Source organism: Annulohypoxylon truncatum (genome assembly GCF_022578515.1).
Source record: "Annulohypoxylon truncatum strain CBS 140777 unplaced genomic scaffold F4807scaffold_46, whole genome shotgun sequence".
Taxonomy (NCBI): Eukaryota; Fungi; Ascomycota; class Sordariomycetes; order Xylariales; family Hypoxylaceae; genus Annulohypoxylon; species Annulohypoxylon truncatum.
The window spans coordinates 1-21,184 of record NW_025953832.1 but is presented as its reverse complement, the minus strand read 5'-3'; the positions used below and the strand labels follow the sequence as shown (position 1 = coordinate 21,184).

Below are 21,184 nucleotides of genomic sequence, written 5' to 3'. Positions count from 1 at the left end.
ACAAACGGAATACCCACTTTGACCGACTTTGTGACTTTGTGAAAGCGGAAACCCGCGAAATATCCCGGGTTGGAAACGAAACAAAACAAGCCAACATCGCAAAATTCAAACTCCATAAGTTAGGCTACGGATTAGAGGGTAAAGGTTTATAACCAAAATTTAAAAAAAGGGGAGACCGGAGTGGATAGACAAGAACACCAGTTCAGATACCCAAGGAGCCAACGATGACAGACTCTCTACACAACGCACCCATCGTGCTAGACAATGGCTCCGGCACCATCAGAGCGGGCTTCGCAGGGGACGATCTACCGAAATGCTACTTCCCCTCGTTCGTCGGCCGGCCGAAACATCTAAGAGTGCTAGCCGGCGCGTTAGAAGGCGAAGTATTCATCGGCCAAAAAGCGGCGACAGAGCTCAGGGGGCTTTTGAAGATTAGGTATCCTCTAGAACACGGCATAGTCACGGATTGGGATGACATGGAGAAGATATGGGAGTACGTCTATAGTGAAGGCCTGAAAACCATGAGCGAAGAGGTATGTACATGCACACACACACATATATATCTCTATATATACTGTATACAGGCCCCTATTCCATGAAGGAAACGCTAACGTGAATGCGTCTGCTCTTCAGCATCCCGTCCTCCTAACAGAACCCCCGCTCAACCCGCGAGCGAACCGCGACACGGCGGCCCAAATCCTCTTCGAAACCTTCAACGTGCCGGCGCTGTACACCTCCATCCAAGCGGTCCTGTCGCTATACGCGAGCGGGCGCACGACGGGCTGCGTGCTCGACTCGGGCGACGGCGTCTCGCACGCGGTGCCCGTGTACGAGGGTTTCGCGATCCCGTCCTCGATGCGGCGCATCGACGTCGCCGGCCGCGACGTGACCGAGTACATGCAGACGCTGCTGCGCAAGAGCGGCTACGTCTTCCACACCAGCGCCGAGAAGGAAGTCGTGCGCCTGATCAAGGAGTCCGTCTCCTACGTCGCCCTCAACCCCAAGCTCGAGGAGAAGGAGTGGCAGAGCGCCAAGCTCGACCAGGGCAAGGCCGCCGAGTACGTGCTCCCCGACGGCAACCGCCTGCGCGTCGGCCAGGAGCGCTTCCGCGCCCCGGAGATCCTGTTCGATCCCGAGATCATCGGTCTCGAGTACCCCGGTATCCAGCAGATCGTCACGGACTCGATAAACAGGACGGATCTGGATCTGCGGAAGGCGCTCTACGCCAATATCGTCTTGTCTGGTGGTAGTACCCTGACGAAGGGCTTTGGTGACCGCCTGTTGAGCGAAGTCAAGAAGCTTGCTGTCAAGGACATGCGGATCAAGATCTTCGCCCCGCCAGAGCGAAAGTACTCGACTTGGATCGGAGGCAGCATTCTGGCTGGATTAAGCACATTTAGAAAGGTATGTCTTCTGTCTGAGAAGCAAGAGGTAGAAATACTAACTCGGAAGATAGATGTGGGTTAGCATCGACGACTGGCATGAGGATCCCGACATCATCCACAAAAAATTGACATAAGCTTCCCTGTATGTATTAATTTATCGAATGAATACAGGGCAGGCGGAATGTTTCACGAACACACAAACCTGGGGCGGGGAGGAAAGGGGTCAACGAGTTACGAACATTGGTGATCTCTTATCCCAATGTAATAGATACGAGCGTGACGGAATTATACAGAAGCATAGCACGACTCTTATTAGACTTGGTTACCTAGGAGTGACTAAGAAGAGGGATATCCGAGAGTTCGCTACTAGGGGTTCCAAGATATGCAAATGGGGGGAAAGGCGAGGGGTGATGGGGCAGAGGGGAGAGGCCGGCGCCGGGCAGCTTGTGTGTCAGATTATTGGCGGAATACTTAAGTCATCTATGCAGATGAATGATACCCAGGCGTTGAAGATCGCAAATATAAGCATGAGAGATATTTGCGTTGCGTGATCGTGATGATGCAGGTACAAATGATTTCGTATTCGTTTGAACGACGATGCATTGATCCCCTTAGTTGCACGGATAATTATAAGTAGAACATTTATGATATGACAGCACAAGACAATTAATTCATAGGAGACTGAGTACCAAAGTTCGGTTCTTGGTGGCCGTGTTAGACACTGACCACCAATATTTATTCCATTCAAAAGCATGCTATATGCATTTTATAAATCCAATAATTTCTCCAACCAAAATATCGCCGTCGGGGTATAGGTATCATATTCATCAAAAATTCACCAGAAACAAACGCCCGCCGTTGGTGTGTGGGTAATATCTTTCGTTCCGGAGTCTGCCAGCCGGTGGGAAAAGGTGAAGTCGGCAACGCTGTTGGAATATATGCGTTGTGGGTACTGGGTAGGTAGTGTCCATCACCCTCGACTTCTTTTCTCCCGTGAAACCAAACCAAATCATTGAGCTTTCCTGTTTGCTCTGAGGCCCCAAAACTGCTGTTTTTTTATTACCCTTTTCCTGGATCCTTTCGGGATCATGATACCCGATCATACTCGTCGTGAAGTATGATAGTATCCGAGAACTCCGCTACGCCACGCTCGCCTTTGATGAAAAGTAGAGAGAAGTTGGTTGTGGTGAGGTGTGGTGTATGTAGTATGCGATGTGTTGAATATTAGGTCATCGCCATTGATCGCCGTTGAGATGATGATAGGTTACACTGTAGTAACTTAGCGCCGGTGACTTATGCGGCTCCAGATGTTGGACAAGCTACCGGTGCTGCTCGAGCTGTGTTGACTCGAAGCGTCACTACCCTTGCGGACGGTGGTGGGCCCGCTGGCTCCATACACGTTCCCGGCACCGCCCCGGCCGACATAGCCGACAGGCTTCTGCTCGATGTGGCTCTTAGAGGCGAACTCCTCGTCGAACGACATGACGGGCTTCTCGGCTGAGACGTGTGCGTTCCCTGCACCCCCTCGTCCGGAGTGGAAGCGAGTCGAGGTGGTTGACACTGGCGTTGGCCTTGTCGCGACACCAGTGGATGGCGTCGTGGTTGGGGCACGGAAGTAGTTACCAGCACCTCCGCGGCCAGAGTGAGCGTACGAGTTCTTCGGGATGGTAGGGTGAGGCTCCGTGATGGTGAAGTTAGGCATCTTTGCGATTCTCCTGTTTGGCGGTGAGGTTGATAGTAATTTGATAGTAGATGTGGATACAGGGAGTTATATCTTCGTTAGATGGTTGATGATCAAGATCAAGAGTTCCGGTAGAAGAGTGGACTTATAATAGGCAATGGGACGGAGAACTCAGGTTAATATACGTATTTCGATCGCGAGGACCGGGGAGCAACCCCTTTGTCATAGTTACACCACCGCCTCGAGAAAGTTCCAAGTTTGCCTGCACGTGGCGTCCACGGACAGGAACCTGGGAACCTGGGAACAAAGCTGGTCACGATACGTAACTACGTACTCTAATTCTAGAATGAAAAACAATTCCATTTTGGAAAATTTTTCATGGCGTCAGGGAAATGGTAAAAGGTACGCGGTGGACAACAAGCCTGGCAAGCATCGCTCTGAGACGCTAGGCGAAGTTGCCGGCGTAGCTTGTCGCATGGAGATGACAACATGGTCAGGTCGGATTTGTTGTTTTCTCGCCAAAAGAAACTCGGTATATTTTTTAGGCTGGAAAAAACCCATCGCCTTGGCGTCGATGTCGTAAGGCGCCTAGCAGTTAAGGGTAAGTTAAGGCAAGTTAGTGGAATCTGGGGTAACCGCGTGATGGATCCCATTAGCTAGGTATTAGCTAAGAGAAGCTCGTAGAGTCGAAGCGGTTACGAAATCGGGGCTTGGGTAAAGGCATCATGAGACCTGCAGAGGAGTTTTCTGTACATAACCATTACCCCATAGTTTGCTCCCTGGTCGCTAGAGATCGCTAGGGATCGCTGGGCAGGGGTTGTGCAAAATGGGCTCTTGGTGGTGCAATCCATTCTTACTTTCTGCTTTCGGACAAAGCTGAACGGCAAATATCCATCTCGGATTGGTAGGGACATGCCATACATAGAAGCTGCCGGTGTATTTCACTGCAGGTACGAAGTCGTTGATCGAAGAGCCGCTGCAATCCGCGAACCAATGGATTCGCCAGCCACTGAGCTCAATGGGAGACCGAATCTCGCCATACGCCCATATGCCGATTTTGCCTTGTCGAGCATGTCCAGCCAAACCAACCAATGCTGACTACAATTGTCCATCAGGCGTTCCCGAGTGGCACTGTAGTGCATGTGATGATATGAGCATCTCCGAGCGAGTGAAGAACAACAGCGATTTTGGTCATCTTTCAGAATACCTACCAATAGCTGTTCCATTCGGCCTGGAATTGGAGAGAACCGGCGAAAGAATTTGATAGTGTCCGGGACTATGGCTAATGAAGTTTTTTCCTAGCTAATTGCTCACCTATGCGATCCACATTTTATGGGCATGACCCCAAAATAAGAAAAAGAGGTTTACAACGAGATGTCGGCTTATCCGAATAAGATCGCACTTGTTGATCGGGCTATTTACAATCGGGGCGCGGAGTTGAACTTCACATACATAATTGCATCTCAAGCGTCATTCTAAAAGCCATCATGACCAGGTACAGAACGTTACCCCGTAAGCCAATGCGAAGGCTCCGCTGTTACAAGGTAATCCGTGACCAGCTGACCGATGAAGGAAAAATAGCGTCGGAGAATAAACCAGGAAAAAAAGATCGTGACGTGAAAATTTGGAGTTTAGTATTTTTTTTTAATTCGCCTTAACCTCCACTATTTAGTTATCGCGGAGTATGACTCCGAATATGTGTCTATCGAGGTTCTTAGCGCCTATTTTATTCCTTTTCTTTTCTTCAGCAACTTTCAAGATTCATTCTTTACATTCTTAGATTTGCTTCAAGTTTTATTTCCCCTTCAACTTTGGTGATTTTGACGCCATAGCCGAGTAGCGGTTACATTACAACATTGCATCGTTTATTGACATGAGACTGTCAACGTGGTATTCCATGCATCGGACCTAAGCAATCACTATGTACATATTCATAATATTAAACGTGGGATAACGACATTATCTTGCCCTAGTTCCCGGATATCCTACAATGCTAGAGTAAAAGCTTGCTATAACGAAAATCCAACCACCAATTCTTTCAATGAGAAGGGTTCAGTTATATTCAACCTAGAGGAGAACCTCTTGTTAAGATTTCGTAACTTTTCGTATCACATCAGTCGCGAAATCAGTCTTCGAATATGGATGTCATTTACCCTATGCCTTTTCCCTGAGGCCTTTCTTGTCAATATACCAATGTTTTACGAATCCCCAAATTCCTCCGAAACACTCCGCCGAGAATGACTTGTACTTAAGCATCTATATCAACGGACTCTTTTCATACGATTTATATTTTTCGCTATCTATTATTTAACTATTCATGTTGACCACTCTACCAAAATTAGGTATCCTCTCTACATAGTGATGAGATGTAGCAACGAAAATTCGTTTTGTTTCAATTTTAAATCTTAACTGCTATGTGGTGTCACCACGTAAGCGCTGCAGTATTTCGTCAGGAACAGGCGTCTCAAGTGCTTCACGCTAAACAGGCCCTTCTTACATGAATACATACTAACAAGAACGATGGAATCAATTCATAAAGCTGCCATCCTTGAGCAATCTAGTGGGACACACAGAGTTGGGATCTTGGCAGATTCCGTTCCTCATACGGCTTTCTATTCAGCCAGCACGTTCTATCCGGAGCACCACCTCACTCCTGATCGACATGCTGCACCAAGAAGTTCGCGAAACATGAAGCTTGACGTCAATTGACGCCAGTGGGAAATATTTGACTGGCCGCCTTATCTGCAGCAATATCGTCGTAGCAATACTCTACCGGCCTACCAATAATTTGGCAGCGTTATACTAATCAAAAGCTTGATCAAAAAAAATATATGCATGTAAGACCGGGCTTGGTGTCCAGCCAATGATGCTCGAACACACGCATCACCGTTACGCCCTGAACCCGAGTGATAATTATTTTGATCGAAAGATACATCCATTTAGTACCTTCAAATCAAGCCCAGGACCAGGAGTTACTGTTCAAAGTATCCCTTAATCACCATGATGATCAAGTATGCCCTCTTCAGACTTATAGCCCTGTTTGGACCGAATCAATTGGGTATTCATAAGTAACAATTAAAAAGCTAGCCAATAAAATATACTGAGTTACATGTGCTGCCATAGTCTGCTCGAACTGACATCAAGCAGACTGATAGATCCCATAAATCCCATTTTAGAATACAGGTGTTGGTGAAGATGTTTGTCTCCCGTGAATTAGTTACGACTCGAGTAGTACTGAGTAGGTCTCCTATTCAATCGAATTGACATAATGGCGACCATCTGGTATTGTGTAAGTCCTACCCATGGAGTAGTTCTTTGTGTTTTCTTACGATTGCTCACTTTTTTTTAGTGCGCATGTTCGCCATACAACGGATGTGGAGGAATATCATCGGAGCTTCATCCAGCTTGCATCACATGTGGAGAGATCAGATGTTCTGGATGTGTGGAAGAAGCTGCGTTTGGTAGAGAGGCGGAGGAAGAGGGTTCTTTATACCCATGGCCTGAGGAAAATGGGATGGTTATTAATGATGAGGCTCTGATTCGAGACAACCATGAGCATGAGGCTCTGCGAGAAACGAGTCAACCATTCACCGACGGAGCCTCATCGTTACAAGGAGGCTTTAGTGTGGACCCACTGGATTGGAGTTACCCGGCTACTGCCATGGAGAGCCCAACAACTATCCTTGAGTTGACTTCCAACTATAGGCATAGAGAAACGGAACGAATTAGTGGGGTCGAGTCGGAAACCGACTGGCCGAGTCAGCTTTGTGAGGATGGAGAAAGGACACCCCGTAGTGGCCCGGATGATAATGATCCATTCGACTCAGTTGACAAGGATGTAGACGTCCTCTTCTCCCACGAACTGGAGCTGTCCCTGGACTGCTTTCCTTACCAGGAATATCAAAATGGACAATTGCCACCAGATACAAACAACACAGAGACTTTTAATATTGATGAAATCGACCAATTCGACTTCAATCTGGCAATAGATCATGACGGTGCAAACATTATCGAGCCGCAGCATTATTGGGAGGAGTCCAGTAGTGTGAATGCCCCTACGATTCCACGTCCTCCCGAGCCTCCCACTTTGTGGCCCATCGACGCCATTCAACCAGCGTGCAACGTACCTTACCAATCATCATCGATTGCACCGTCAACACTTCGAAATGAAACATCACCACTAGATTCCCTTTCTCCAAGTCCCCCGTCTCACAGGGGTACGGACCAACCCCGTATTGCTAGAAAAGGCAAAGTTTCTCAAGCTATTAGAATCTGCGAGTCTTGCTCTTCGGCACCGGAACATTATGGCAAACCATTTGCTTGCCTCTTCTACAAGCTCAATCCAAAGAAATACTTCACATGCAACAACAAGGATTTCACGAGTATTGGTCATGTGCGGCAACACATTAGAAAAGATCACTGCAAATATTGCTGGGCGGCTTTTAATGATGAGAGATCATCAAAAACACATGCGGAGTGCCAACCAATGGATGGAAAACCCGTCATTGATTTGGCGCCAATGTGCAAGGCCCAAATTGATCCTAACATGAAGTGGTATTGGACCTGGAAACAATTGTTTGGAGAAAGTGTCCCCTTACCGCAGTGCCCCTATTCACATCCCTGTCTGGACCTGGAAATTTACATTCTTAATAACCACCGAGACGCCGAACTGAGCGATTTGACAGGCGCCGGCGACGCAGGATCAATTGATTGTTGATTTATAGCTACTATATAGCTCACATTATTGTAGAAATATAGCTTACATAGGTACTTGCGATAATTTAGATTTATCTAAGATGGAGTGTACATGGCAGGAAGGTGCGATTAATACTGTACTAGTATTTAAGTTCTCCACAATGAGATCCAAGGTCTGAGAGAACTAAAACAATACAACATCTTATCCCCTCTAATTCTTTTCTATCTATTCGCTATTAAATCTGGCTGTAGACTTGTAACCTACGTGCTTAACTTTAATGGACTATGATTCCAGCTCCGCCATTCAACCCCATATCAACGAAGATTATTTTCAATCAAGCCCCTCGTGGATGAGAAAGAGGGAAAAAAAATATAATCATTAATAAATGGGTACTGATTTTGAGCTTCTTAAGTTTGGACGAGCAGGGAGTTGAACCCTGGACTTCTCGCATTTCAGTATCGGAAAGATGCGAAGCGAGCACTCTACCACTGAGTTACACGCCCTTGGATCGAATATACCCAGTCTGATTGGTCAGAGCTTTCCGCTACACCCAGTTATGTGCACTAAGCCGAGTGCACACTGGATAACCACATGCAGTCTACCTACTACTATACTAACTAAGTAGTTCCTAGCTCTTGCCTAATCTTTATCAGGATTCTTTTTTTGGTCTAGAAAGAAGGATGACCGGTAGGTATCTGGAAAACCACCACAGCCGACTACCCACTAATTCTATATTACAATAGGTTGTTCTCAAGGATAAGAGAATAGGTAAGTTTGCCCGCTATCCAGTACCCATAGGTACGTAGGTGAAAAAGTTGCTCTAAAACCCAAAGGCTCTTCCATTTTCCTATACAGAATCGTGCATTGAGATAGAATTCACCATTGATGTTGTCCTATCCCCTTAGTGGACGGCATTGATAGCCCTGGAGGTACACACTAATCACCTACGACAGTCCCATGGCAGGTCCTCGGATAAAACTATCAATTGAAAATAACATGGCTAAGTCTTGTGAACTGACTTCGATTCTGGTACTATGCCGTTCCCGATGAGTGGTGCCGGAAACGTCACGTTTCTTTGTCTCCTCCAATTCGGAATGGGTTTGTTGTCATCAATGCGCTTTCCCTACTCAATATTCGAGAAAAGGACAAACAGTAGTTAGCGCATATTTCATTCTAGGGTTTGGTTCTCGTATTTATGCCGGCGTTATGAGACAGCCACTTAATTCCTTTGCTTCATCCCGACGCATCTCTGACTAGTACCAACAAAATAACAATACTAGGTACTCTATCAAAGCCGATAATCTCCTATCATACAACAGCACTATACCTACAAACCTAGCAAAAGAATAAAACCACGATGCAAAAGCGTAGGCGGTCTTCCGACGCCTCTTTCGGCGAGGAAGCCCTGACAGAAGCCGAGGAGCAGATGATCACAGACAAGCACGCGGAGATCAACCTCGTGGGGGCCATGATGGAGCGGGCGCGGCAGGACACGGCGGAGGCGTACGACTGGGCCGGCGCGATCGTGAGCGGCAGGTTCCCCGACGGCACGCCCATCAACTACGGGCCGTACTTCCTCGACGGCTTGAGGGGGGTGATCGACGCCGCGTGGGCGTCCATCGACCGCGCCCAGGCGCACCTGACGACGATTGAGATTTTCCCTATTCCAGACGCCGCGAGGCTCGGGCCCCCGTTCCCGGGCGTGCCGGCGCTTGTGGGGACGTACCGCGCCCAGCTCGATAATATGGGCAGGCAGCTCAATGAGTGGAGCGCCGTGTATGATGGCGGGCGAGGGCGCGCGCTTAGGAAGGACGCTGATGGCGATGTTGTTTTGGCGGATGCGGATGATGATGATGATGATGGACAAGGTGCTGGAGGTGACGGGAATGACGAGGATCAAGGGGGTGATGGAGGAGATGGGGGAGATGGGGATGGAGGAGACGGAGCAGGAGGACCAGCCGATGTCGGAGATGTTGTAGACGGAGATGGAGATGGAGGTGACGGGGACGGTGGCGGTGGCGGAGATGGGGATGGGGATGGAGATGGGGGTGGAGGTGGAGGTGGGGGTGGGGTGGATGAATCATCGCCCTTGTCACCTTTGTCGAGCTCGGTAAGTGGGAGCGACGATGGAAGGGGAGCTGGAAGGGGAGCTGGAAGGAGAGCTGGAGGTGGAGCCGGAGGAGGAGACGGAGGAGGAGACGGAGGTGGGGACGGAGGTGGGGACGGAGATGGGGGGGACGGAGGGGACGGGTGGGACGGGGGAGACGGGGGAGACGGGGGAGACGGGGGAGACGGGGGAGATGGTGGAGATGGGGGAGATGGGGGAGATGGAGATGGAGGTGGAGGGGGTGGAGGAGATGGAGGAGATGGAGGAGATGGTGGAGACGGAGGCGGAGATGATGATGACGGCGGTGGAGACGATGGAGATGGAGACGGAGACGGAGGAGACGGAGAAGAAGAGGAGGCAGAAGAAGAAGAAGAAGAAGAAGAAGAAGAAGAAGAAGAAGAAGAAGGAGAAGGAGAAGAAGAAGGAGAAGAAGAAGAGGAGGAAGAAGACGACGAGTCTGATGAGGGTCCTCCAGCTTGGAGCCGCCCTGGGAACCCCGGTCGCTATGCCCGTCACTATAGGCTCGTAAAGAAGGGCGGAGGCTTCGCCCGAGTATTACCACGGTTTCGAAGGAATTGAAGCTGGCGCAGAACAGCATAAAATGTTGATGTAATATTGTTTCGAAAGTTCATAAATTCACGTATAGAAGGAGGGCTAACGCCAGTATGTGTAAGACCATGTATACTTCTAGGATGGCGTATGATTTAGGAATGTCATCTTTGTCATCTTTTTAACCTAAATCATGGCTAAATGAAACAGAAGAGCGATGGTTCTTAAGGTAATCGACGTATAATATTCATCCGTAATTTTTAACAACTAGTATATCAATATTGCCGCAAAAGGCGGCGGCTCTCATATCTATGAGTAGGTAGTTATTCTCTAATACTTACCTCTGTATGCTTACCAGGTAGGTACTATTATTTGACGTAATAGAGACCTAGATGGGGTTCTCTTATGATAAACCCTACTCAAGTGCTTTATAATTGGTTTAGATTAACGAAATCGGATACCGAGCCTAGAGCGGCGAGGCTAAAAATGAACCTAAGAAAAAAAATTCACAACTCCTGGCAGTAAGGGGTAGAAATGGCCGCGTAGTGTAGTGGTTAGGTATGTGGTATCACCATGAGAGATTTCCTCCTGCGACTAATCTGCTAACAATTAACCAGCACGCAGGATTTGTAAGTCCCTTTCAAGCTCTACTTCAGGGCTTCTTCCTAACAATTCCTAGTGATGTTAATCAAAATTTCCTGAGACCTGAGTTCAATCCTCGGCGGGGCCTCTTCTCAATTTTCTTTTTCTTTTTTTTTTTTTCGCTTTTCTTCTGTCATATTAGTGGAGTATACGGTTCAAAGCACGTACGATGTTGTTGTCATAAATCACCAGGCGCATATTCCTCGTAATATTTATTTTACGCAGTCGATAAACCTCGAATACTTATTGCGGGTCAAGGCCTAAATGAGTTAATTGCATCATGTGACTTGGTGTTTTCTCACGCGCGTCTTACCTAATCAAGAGTGGAGAATTCCTAGGTACATGTGCCCTGTACCCGGTATTCGATGTTACCTACTCCTCCCACTTCGACCATATTACCAATTTACCAATTACAACATCGCCTCATCGACACTTCTTCAATCTGCAGTACGCTTGCTCCTCGTGATATGCCGCATACCGGAGCAACTACGCGAAACTCCATGATATAACCATTTAATTTTGCATCCCACCCGCGATGCCAGCGTATGTCTCAACTCCGATCCTGCAATCCTCCAACGCGTCTAAGCTGACACTATTATCATGACCAGTCCCGGCGAACAGCATAACGGCATTGCCAATCCTTTCGAGGAGGCCAGACCTCACATCTCCGAATTCACTGCTACTCAGATTGCTACCCTGCAATCGCGTCTAGAAAAGCAATTAGGTCCTGAATATCTCTCCGCACGCAGCGGTCCGTCAGGCCAAAAAGTTCATTATATCGCCGCCGAGAAATGCATCAATCTCGCGAACGAGGTCTTCGGCTTCAACGGATGGTCTTCTAGCATCCAGAACATTCAAGTCGATTTTGTCGACGAGAACCCGCAGACTTTCAAGATCTCTCTCGGCTTGTCTGTCATCATTCGCGTAACGCTACGAGATGGCACCTATCACGAGGATATCGGGTACGGACACATCGAGAACTGCAAGGGAAAGGCCGCCGCATTCGAGAAGGCGAAAAAGGAAGGGACTACGGATGCGCTGAAGCGTGCTTTGCGGAACTTTGGCAACGTCCTTGGCAACTGTATCTACGACAAGGATTATCTCTCCAAGGTTACCAAGATGAAGGTTGGGCCCGTCAAGTTCGACGAGGACAACCTCCACCGTCATTCTGATTTCGCGAAGAAGACCCCAGACGTTGTCAAGGTTGAGCCAAAGGAGATTATGAATAAGAGTGCGGGTCCTAGCGCTGGTGCTGGTGCTGGGACCGGTACTGAAAAGATGACCGCGCATGGTGGGTTCGACTCCGATGACATCGACTGGGCGGATGCTGATATTATGAACTTGTAGTATCGGATTTGCTTGACGAGGACTTTGGAGATTTTGATATGGTTGATTTTGGCGTTACGGACGAGGGTCACCCCGACGAGGTCATACTACCAGCTTCACATGGAACGAGTTCAAGTGAAAAGTCCCAAACTTTACCAGTTGGCAATAGCAGTGATCGCAATACTTCATCTACATCTACATATACATCTGCAAACAGTGCTCCGAAGCAAATGCAGCCACCCCCGCGGCCAATGGCCCAACCTCCTAGGCAACCTCAAACCCCAAATCAGCAAACACCACAGCGACCAGGCGCCTCTTTTCAGGGCCGGCCGAATCCGCAGCAATATCCAAGACCCCTTAGCCACGCTAACAACGCCGCCCAACACGCCGCAGCAAACAACAGAACAAACACGCCACCTCCCCAACCCAGAGCAGCGCCAACAGAGCAGGTCGGGTTCTTCTCAGCCCGATCGATTAAAAAGCTGCCCGAAAGCGCCACTCCAGACGCTCCCATCATCCCTGTGCAGGGCGCCAAGCCGTTCGATCCTCATCTGGACAGTCCCTCGATCCGGAAAACACCCGGCATCGACCACAGCTCCTCCAAGCCGCTTAGCAAAGACGGCAAGCACGTTCCCCCCACCAAGAGAGACCCCGAGCCGCAGCGCGGCCCAGGCCCAGCTAACGGACCGGTCGGCAATAGCTTCTCGAACGCAGTCGGACTAGGCCCCGGTAGACCAAGCACGAGTGGTGTCGGTAATCCCGCGTTGAACCAGGCCAGACAGATCGGTGCCCCGGGAGGCGTGGGAAGTCCGATGGGAAATAGGGGCCAGTATCGGCCCTTGACGGTGAAGCGGCCGGCTCCTACGGGGGGCGAATCTGGGAATAGGACGCCATTGACGGAAGTGTCGACAAATGGTCCTCAAAGTATAGGCGGAGGTGGTGGAGAAACTGATCCTAAGAGACAGAAAGTCTCTTAATTCGCATAGGTGTGGCTAAAATCGCTTCTGCAACTGAACTGGCACGGGTATGGTATAGGCAAGAGACGGATTCTTTCTCGGTGGAAAATGTTCGGCGTTGGGAGTGTTGCTGTTAGCTCTGTTGATACCATGTCGACTTCTATGATCCTGAGACGCGCAACGGAAACCGATAGTGGCATAGCCTAGCTAATGGACCTGATCGGAGTTCAATGAAACGATATTTTAACCCTATCATTGCCTTATTTCGATGTAATGGGGCCTGGGAGAGTATCTTGGCCAGTTTGATGTGATACAAGAAGTCAAAGTTCTAGTAATGTTCATTCAAGTCTTCCAACATTTATCAAGCTTCTGTACGGGATTTCACCAACTACCTAGCCATCTTAATATCTTCCCAGAGCAAAGTACAAAACCCCCGTCAAATCCAGGCGAGTAAATTCATTGCCATATTAACCGAGTACTTCACGCTAAATGACTCAAGATGGTAGAATGTGACGGTGAAGCCGACAACTTCCACAAACAAGGTATAAGACACAAGGAAAAACCTGAAAGAATGAATGAATTATCGTCGCGCGTAATATTTTATCTCCAGTAGGTTAACTATTCGAGCCGAAAGAGTAAGGACCGGGAAGGAAAAGTGTCCGATTGGCATCCTAGCGGTCCTCCACCCTCGATCCTCGATCCTTCAAACATTTCGAGTCTCAGCGCTAGGATCTCGTGACTCACCGCACTGGCTGGTATAAAATCGAAGAGGTTGACGACACCTCGACTTGTATAAAATCGTAAAAAAAAATCATTCCCTCTAATCAATTTCAAAGCCTTTTTTAACAATAATTATTGAATTATAAGATCATACATACCGGATACATAGAACTGCTTAATTCAACAACCATGACAGATAATAAGCCCACGCTCCACCACCTAGAGGTTAGTCTCACTTACACTTACACATACACTTACACGCGATCCAAGCGTAAACCCCATTCTCTTGTCCACTAACTCGCGAGAAAAACACAGAACTCACAATCTCATATCACGCTATGGCTCCTAGAGGAACTAGGCATAGAGTACAACCTAGTGAAGCACGCGCGCATCAAGAACCGGGCGCCCCCGGCGCTGTTCGCGGTGCACCCGATCGGGAAGTCGCCGACGCTCGTCACGCCTTCGGGCCGCGTGCTCACGGAGCGGTCCGCCATCGCGCTGTGGCTCATCAGCACTTACGACGAGGGCGCCAAGTTCAGGTTACCTACCCCTACCCCGAGCAAGACCGGGAGTGAAGACGACGCGGTACGCGAGGACCAGCTCATCTCCATAGGCGGCGCCACGCTGTGCCCCATGCTGACGCTGAAGCTCGTCTTCGCCCTCACCGTCAAGCAGACGCCGTTCCCGCTGCGCCCGCTGCCCGCGCTGATCGCGTACTTCGTCAACCGCGTGTTCCTCGACGCGGAGCTGCGCAAGCTGTTCGGGTACCTGGACGCGCAGCTCGCGCTTCCGGACGGCAAGGGCGAGGGGGAGAGGATGTGGTTCCTGGGCACCGAGGAGCCGACGCGCACGGATTTCTCGCTGATGTGGTATGTCGATTGGGCGGTCCAGTGGGGGTGGATCGATATGGAGAAGTACCCCCGCTTGAAGGCGTTCCATGAGAGGTGTACGGCGCGGCCGGCGTGGAAGAGGGCGCTGGAGAAGGGGAATGGGTATAATGTTGCGTTTTAGTGATAAGGTGTTGTTATGCCCTAAGTTTACGAAGGGTTATTATGTCGTGATTTTTTTTCTTTCTTTTAAGTTATTTCAGTGAACTTAAACCAAAGCCCCGCTTTTGCTTTATACCTTTTTAACCACATTAATTTTTAATTAATTAAATGCATTTATTCGGGAAAATATAAAAACGAAAATTTTAATTTAAAATAATTTAATTATTTTTTTTTTTATATTATTTAATAAAAATTAAAAATTAAAATAATTTTATTAATTATATAAATTTATAATTTAATAAAATTTTATTTAATTAATTATAATTTTACGTATTTAATAAATTTATTTTTAATTTTTTAAAATATTTTATTTTTTTTTATATATAATTATAAATATTTTATTATAATTATTAATTTTTTTATTATTTTTTTTATTATTTTTTTATAATTATTTTAATTATTTTATAATATAATTTTATTAAATTTTATATTTAAATTATTTAGTTTTTTTAATATTATTTTTATTATTTTTTTTAATAAAAAAATAAAAAATAAAAATAATTTCGAAATATTTATAAAAAATAATAATTAATATAAAAAATTTTTTATTAATATATAAAAATTTTAATAATTTTTTAAAAATTATAATTATTTTTTTAAATAATTTTTTAAAAATTAAATATTATTATAAATAATAAATAATAAATAAATAAAATTAAAAATTTATTTAATATATAAAGAGTAATGTTAGCCGCGCAGTATGATATTACTTATCTCCGGCGCGCAGTAGCGCTAAAAAAGCGCGTCCGAAAGAGGTATAGGTCGGGTACTTTTGCTGCCATACAAACCGTCATACAATTAGTTGTACCTTTGTAACCACTAGAAACAACTATTTCTCAGCCAACTTCAATTGATTATTCCTTGCTCAACTCATGCCCAAATCTCTTATAATTACAATAATTTAAAAGCACTCAATCCATTCTATATTAAGTCCAATTTGCAGGACCTAAAACAAAGGTGTCAAGGAGATATTGCAAGATCAAAATGGAGCAGTGGTTGAATCGCGGTCGCAAGACTTGGAAGTGCTTCAATCCGACGAATCTTTTGAACCTTGAATATCTCAACCATTTGAAGGAGGCAATCTTCAATATTTGAGCCATAGAGTCTCCGAATTAAGAGCTTTTAGACTTTTGTAATTGCAAAAGGTTTGGACTTGAATTGGGCGTGGAACAATTGATCAAACGTAGGTATAGCGTTAGAGGGTGTTCTACACACCGTTCGAACGCGCTAGCGCCATTTTAGCGGTACTGCGCGCCGGAAATAAGCCACCCCATACTGCGCGGCTAGCATTGCTCTTAATAAAAACCATTTATTAATATTATAAATTATTTAATTTTTTTATTTAATATAATAATATATTTAAATTATAAAATTTTTTTAAAAATTAAAGTTTTTAATTTAAAAATATTTAAATATATAATTTAAAAGTTTTTTTATTAATATAATATATAAAATTTATTAATAATTATAAATATTATTTTTTAATTAAAATTAATTATATAAAATAATTATAAAAATTTTTATTAAATAATTTATTTAAAATTAAAAATAATATAAATATTATTAATAAAGTTTAAATAATGTATTAATAACGTGTATAAAATATATATTAATTAAATTAATTATATATAAAATTAAAATTATATTACGTAAACGGTGGGAATAAATTAAAATAATTTACTTTAAATCGCACGGGCTATAAAACTTTAGCCCGTTAATCGGGACCACGTGTTATAATCTTAATAAATATATATTTTTTTTAATTAAATTAAATTATATAATATTATTTTATTAATTAATAAATAATTATTTATATATAAATAAAATTTATTAATTTTTTTAATTTTATTAATTATTAAAAATAAACGAATTTTAAATATTTTAATAATATTATTAAATTAATTTTAATTTAATTATTTTAATAAATATAATTATATTATTATTTTATTTTATATAATAATAAATATAATTTAAAAAATTATATTTTTATTATATTTAATTTAAATTATAAATATTATATTTTTATAATAAAATATTATATATTAAATTAATTTTATTTAATTTATTTTTAATTTAAGTTTTAAAATATTTTAATATAATAATAATTTAAAAAAACATTAATTATTATATAAAATTTTAAATATAAATTAATTAATTAAATTATTTAATATATTAAATTTTATTATTAAAAAAAAATATTTAAATATAAAATTATTAAATAATTATTTATTTTTTAAATTTAAAATTAATTTATTTATTAATTATAATATTATTATAAAATAATAAATAATAATCGAATAAATAATATATAATTTTTTTTATATTAAAATTTAATATTTAATAAAAATATTATTAAATAATATTTTAATATAATAAAAAAATTAAAAAATTATTTTATTAACTTTAAAATATAATTTTATAATCCGTCCGAAAGACATATTACGCCCAAACTTTTTTCAATTACGTAATTAATTAGTAAGCGCTTACGTAAATAAATCTTATTTAATTGATAAGTAATTGATAAGCTGATAAGGAATTGTCACACGCGTCAATCGGCTTATTGATCGCGCTAGAAGGCTAGCGCCTTGGCACACACCTTAAATTCGTCCGCGCATTTGATTGGGTGCATCTCTTTAGTAAGCTTAGTCATCAGGTCCAGGGACCAAGGGACTGGCTCACTGACTGTTCAACCTATTATTGACTTGACGTTGAACTGACTTAAGGACTGATTATTCAACTGACTTAGGGACCGGCTTACTGACTGTTGAACTGACCGTTTACCTGACTTTAAACTGACTTAAGGACTGACTTTTCGACTGACTTAGGGACTGCCATATTGACTGTTCAACTTACTGTTGAACTGACTGTTTACCTGACTTAAGGACCGACTTTTCGACTGGCCTAGGGACTGACTTTTGACCTGACTTAAGGACTGGCTGACTGACTGTCCAACTAACCTTTGAACTGACTAAGGGATTGTTCAAGGGACTGTTGAACTGACTTTTGAACTGACTTAGGGACTGCCATATTGACTGTTCAACTTACTGTTTACCTGACTTTAAACTGATTTAAGGACTGACTTTTCGACTGACCTAGGGACTGACTTTTGACCTGACTTAAGGACTGGCTAACTGATTATTCAACTGACCTTAGACCTGACTTAGAAGACTAAGGTTAGGGTGGTTAGGGTGGTTAGGGTTAGTTAGGATTAGGGTTAGTTCCGGGGGTTTGGGGGGCGGTGGGAGCCCCCCATTTGGTATATGTTTTGATTATTTAGGGACTGGTTGACTGACTGTTGAACTGACTTTGGGACTGATTATTCAACTGACTGTTCAACTGACCTGGGGACTGATTTAGGGACCTATTTAGTAACAGGTTTTAGACCTGACTTAAGGACTGGCTTATAGACTGTCCAACAGACTGTTGAACTTACTTAGGGACTGACTTAAGGACTGATTTAGGGACTGGTTGATTGACTGTTCAACTAACCTTTGAACTGACTTAGGGACTAATTAAACTGATTTTGAACTGACTTTGGGACTGTTCTAAGGACTGTTAAACTGACTGTTGGACTGACTGTCCAACTGACCTTTGACCTGATTTAAGGACAGGTTCGAAGAACCTGTTCAAGGCAAGGGATTTGAAGTCCTTCGGACGGATACTGCCTTTTTTTCCAACCCCCTTTAAGCCCTGCCTCCCAAGTATACTGCCTTCTGCGAAGAAAAATTTTTCTGGCCTTTTTTTTTATTTTTGAAGTCCCCATAGCTTTGGGAGGGCAAAAAATCCCATAGCTTGCGAAGGGCCATTTTTCCCGGACATTGCGGAGGGCCGTACTTTAAAAATAAAAAAAAAGGCTAGAAAAATTTTATTAATTATTCCTTAAATTAAATTCTTTATAAATGTTTAAATATATTATATTATTTAATTTTATTACGGCTTAACATTAATAAAAAAATTTATATTTTTATTTAAAAATAATTATAATTATAAAGAAAATTCCGTTAATAATTAAATTAATAAAAAAATATTTTTATAATAAAACTTATTTTTTTCTTTTATTAAAATTAAATATAATTTTTTATTTTTTATATATATATTTTTATTATTTTAAATATTCGTAACTTTAATTAATTTATTTAAATTAATTTAAATTAACATTACATTAATTTTTATATTAAATATTAATAAATAAAAAGTTTAATTAATATTAAATAATTTTATTCGTTATATAATAATATATAATAAATAATTATAATATATAAATTTATATTTAATTTAATTTTATTTAATATTTTTTTATAATAAATTTTATTTTTTTAAAAATAATTTCATTTATAATAAATTTTTTTAAATATATATAAAAAAATTATTAATTTATATTGCCGGGGATTTATAAAAAAAACCTTAACTTAAATTATAATATTATTTATAAATAATTAATAAAATAAAATTATATAATTTATTTTTTTTATTATTATTTTTTTTTATTTTTTTATTATTAATAAATATAAAAATAAAGAAAAACGTAAAAGGTTTATTAATTTATTAATTTTATAACTTACTTTAAATTTATCGTATATTACATTTTTTACATTTTTTATTATATATTATAGTTTTAACATTTTTTAATATATATAATTTTATTTTATTTTTATTAATAATAAGTAAAATAAATTTAATTTAAATAAATAAAATAATAACGTTTTAATTTTCGTTAATAATATTTATATATAAATGATAAATAAATAATATATTATTAAAAAAAATATATTAAAAATATTATAATAAATAATTTAATATATAATCGGAAAAAAAATATAATAATTATATAATTAAATATATATATTTATAAATATTATATTAATAAATATAAAATAAAAGTAACATTTATAATAATTAAATAAAATAATTATTATAAGTTTAATTTAAGTTTAATTAAAATTTATTTTTACGCGTGTTATATAAAATAAATTAATATTTTAATTTTTATTTTAAAACGGGATATTATTTTATAAAAATAATTTATTATTAATATTATATAATAATATTAATTTAATTAAAAAATAACTTTTAAATAAAATTATTTTATAAAGTTTATTAAAGAAATTATATTAATAAAACGGTATTAAAAAATTACTTTAATAATAAATATTACCGGGTATAAATAAATAATAATAAATAATTTATTTAATAAAAAAAAAACTTTTAAAAAAAATTAAAACTTTAAATTAAAAATAATATCTTTAAAACTTACACGGTTATATATTAAAATTAAATTAATTTATTTTTTTATATATAATATTAAATAAACCTTTATATTCCGGCTTTTATAATATTATTATTTATAATATAAAAAAGAAAAATAAAAAATTTATTTTTTAATAAAAATAAATAAAAGCTTTATATATAATATTAACCGGTATATTTATATAAAAAATTTAAGATTATTTTATTATTAATAAAAACTTAAATATTATAAAAGGAAATTTTAAATAAATTTAACTTATTATTATTAATTATTAAAATAATATAACTCGTTTTTTTAAGTTTAAACGAAACTTTAAAAAAATTTATTTTAAAATATAATAAAACGGTAAATTTTTTAAAATTATTTTTATAATTTATTTAATTATTAATATTTTATAAAAAGAAACACATTTTAATAACACGTGTTATTATTTTTTTAATAAAATAATGGATTAATATTATTATTAATTTATTTAATATAAAAAATAAATTTTTAAATTTATACACTTTTAATTTATAAAAAAAATAACTTAACTTTTATTTAAAACCAAAAATAAATAAAATAAAAAAAGATTTTTTATTAAAATTTATATAAAAAAAAAAGCTTATTATAATTATTAAAAAAAATATATTTACATTTAATAATATAATATAAAACGTTAACGTAAAAATACCGTTTATTTTTAATAAATCCCGGAATATATTTAATTAAACCATTTATTAAAAGTAATTTTATATATTATTTAATAAAAAATATAACATATTTAATTTTATAATTAATATTTAATTTAAATAACGTAAATTATTATTTTAAAATATTAATTTA

The 21,184-nt window shown here is 40.3% G+C and overlaps 6 protein-coding genes and 1 non-coding gene across 7 annotated transcripts; 5 read left to right on the top strand and 2 right to left on the bottom strand.

Annotated features, from left to right (window-relative positions):
- The first annotated feature begins 87 nt into the window (after positions 1–87).
- Positions 88–1,678, top strand: F4807DRAFT_292314 (actin-related protein, ARP1 class). The gene is made up of 3 exons (XM_047994836.1): positions 88–533; positions 634–1,404; positions 1,457–1,678. Exons 1-3 carry the CDS (start codon positions 225–227, stop codon positions 1,517–1,519), a joined length of 1,143 nt encoding a protein of 380 aa, XP_047849635.1. The 5' UTR covers positions 88–224; the 3' UTR covers positions 1,520–1,678.
- A 986-nt stretch (positions 1,679–2,664) lies between these two features.
- On the bottom strand, positions 2,665–3,087 carry F4807DRAFT_464934 (uncharacterized protein; the record flags this gene model as incomplete). Its single annotated transcript, XM_048002206.1, has 1 exon — positions 2,665–3,087. One exon carries the CDS (start codon positions 3,085–3,087, stop codon positions 2,665–2,667), a length of 423 nt encoding a protein of 140 aa, XP_047849634.1.
- Positions 3,088–6,334: 3,247 nt separating this feature from the next.
- Positions 6,335–7,783, top strand: F4807DRAFT_464933 (uncharacterized protein; the record flags this gene model as incomplete). Its single annotated transcript, XM_048002205.1, has 2 exons — positions 6,335–6,355; positions 6,416–7,783. The coding sequence occupies 2 exons, from the start codon at positions 6,335–6,337 to the stop codon at positions 7,781–7,783; spliced, it is 1,389 nt and encodes a 462-aa protein (XP_047849633.1).
- Positions 7,784–8,176: 393 nt separating this feature from the next.
- On the bottom strand, positions 8,177–8,265 carry F4807DRAFT_t146. Its single transcript has one exon. It is a non-coding gene; the product is annotated as a tRNA-Ala (tRNA).
- A 545-nt stretch (positions 8,266–8,810) lies between these two features.
- Positions 8,811–10,582, top strand: F4807DRAFT_471259 (uncharacterized protein). Its single transcript, XM_048002907.1, has 2 exons — positions 8,811–9,872; positions 9,931–10,582. Exons 1-2 carry the CDS (start codon positions 9,120–9,122, stop codon positions 10,396–10,398), a joined length of 1,221 nt encoding a protein of 406 aa, XP_047849632.1. The 5' UTR covers positions 8,811–9,119; the 3' UTR covers positions 10,399–10,582.
- An 865-nt stretch (positions 10,583–11,447) lies between these two features.
- Positions 11,448–13,807, top strand: F4807DRAFT_292272 (recombination protein Rad52). The gene is made up of 3 exons (XM_047994834.1): positions 11,448–11,603; positions 11,669–12,351; positions 12,408–13,807. The coding sequence occupies exons 1-3, from the start codon at positions 11,596–11,598 to the stop codon at positions 13,361–13,363; spliced, it is 1,647 nt and encodes a 548-aa protein (XP_047849631.1). The 5' UTR covers positions 11,448–11,595; the 3' UTR covers positions 13,364–13,807.
- On the top strand, positions 13,808–15,194 carry F4807DRAFT_292273 (uncharacterized protein). Its single transcript, XM_047994835.1, has 2 exons — positions 13,808–14,287; positions 14,378–15,194. Exons 1-2 carry the CDS (start codon positions 14,252–14,254, stop codon positions 15,071–15,073), a joined length of 732 nt encoding a protein of 243 aa, XP_047849630.1. The 5' UTR covers positions 13,808–14,251; the 3' UTR covers positions 15,074–15,194.
- Positions 15,195–21,184: the final 5,990 nt, after the last annotated feature.

What these genes read in the sequence shown, in the direction of transcription:
- F4807DRAFT_292314 (XM_047994836.1), top strand. Translation starts at nt 225, where the DNA reads ATGACAGACTCTCTACACAACGCACCCATCGTGCTAGACAATGGCTCC. An exon ending in TGAAAACCATGAGCGAAGAG is followed by an intron (nt 534 to 633) that starts GTATGTACATGC and finishes TCTGCTCTTCAG; the next exon opens with CATCCCGTCCTCCTAACAGA. An exon ending in GATTAAGCACATTTAGAAAG is followed by an intron (nt 1,405 to 1,456) that starts GTATGTCTTCTG and finishes CTCGGAAGATAG; the next exon opens with ATGTGGGTTAGCATCGACGA.
- F4807DRAFT_471259 (XM_048002907.1), top strand. Translation starts at nt 9,120, where the DNA reads ATGCAAAAGCGTAGGCGGTCTTCCGACGCCTCTTTCGGCGAGGAAGCC. An exon ending in TGTCACCTTTGTCGAGCTCG is followed by an intron (nt 9,873 to 9,930) that starts GTAAGTGGGAGC and finishes GGAGAGCTGGAG; the next exon opens with GTGGAGCCGGAGGAGGAGAC.
- F4807DRAFT_292272 (XM_047994834.1), top strand. An exon ending in TGAAAAGATGACCGCGCATG is followed by an intron (nt 12,352 to 12,407) that starts GTGGGTTCGACT and finishes ATGAACTTGTAG; the next exon opens with TATCGGATTTGCTTGACGAG.
- F4807DRAFT_292273 (XM_047994835.1), top strand. Translation starts at nt 14,252, where the DNA reads ATGACAGATAATAAGCCCACGCTCCACCACCTAGAG. An exon ending in CCACGCTCCACCACCTAGAG is followed by an intron (nt 14,288 to 14,377) that starts GTTAGTCTCACT and finishes AGAAAAACACAG; the next exon opens with AACTCACAATCTCATATCAC.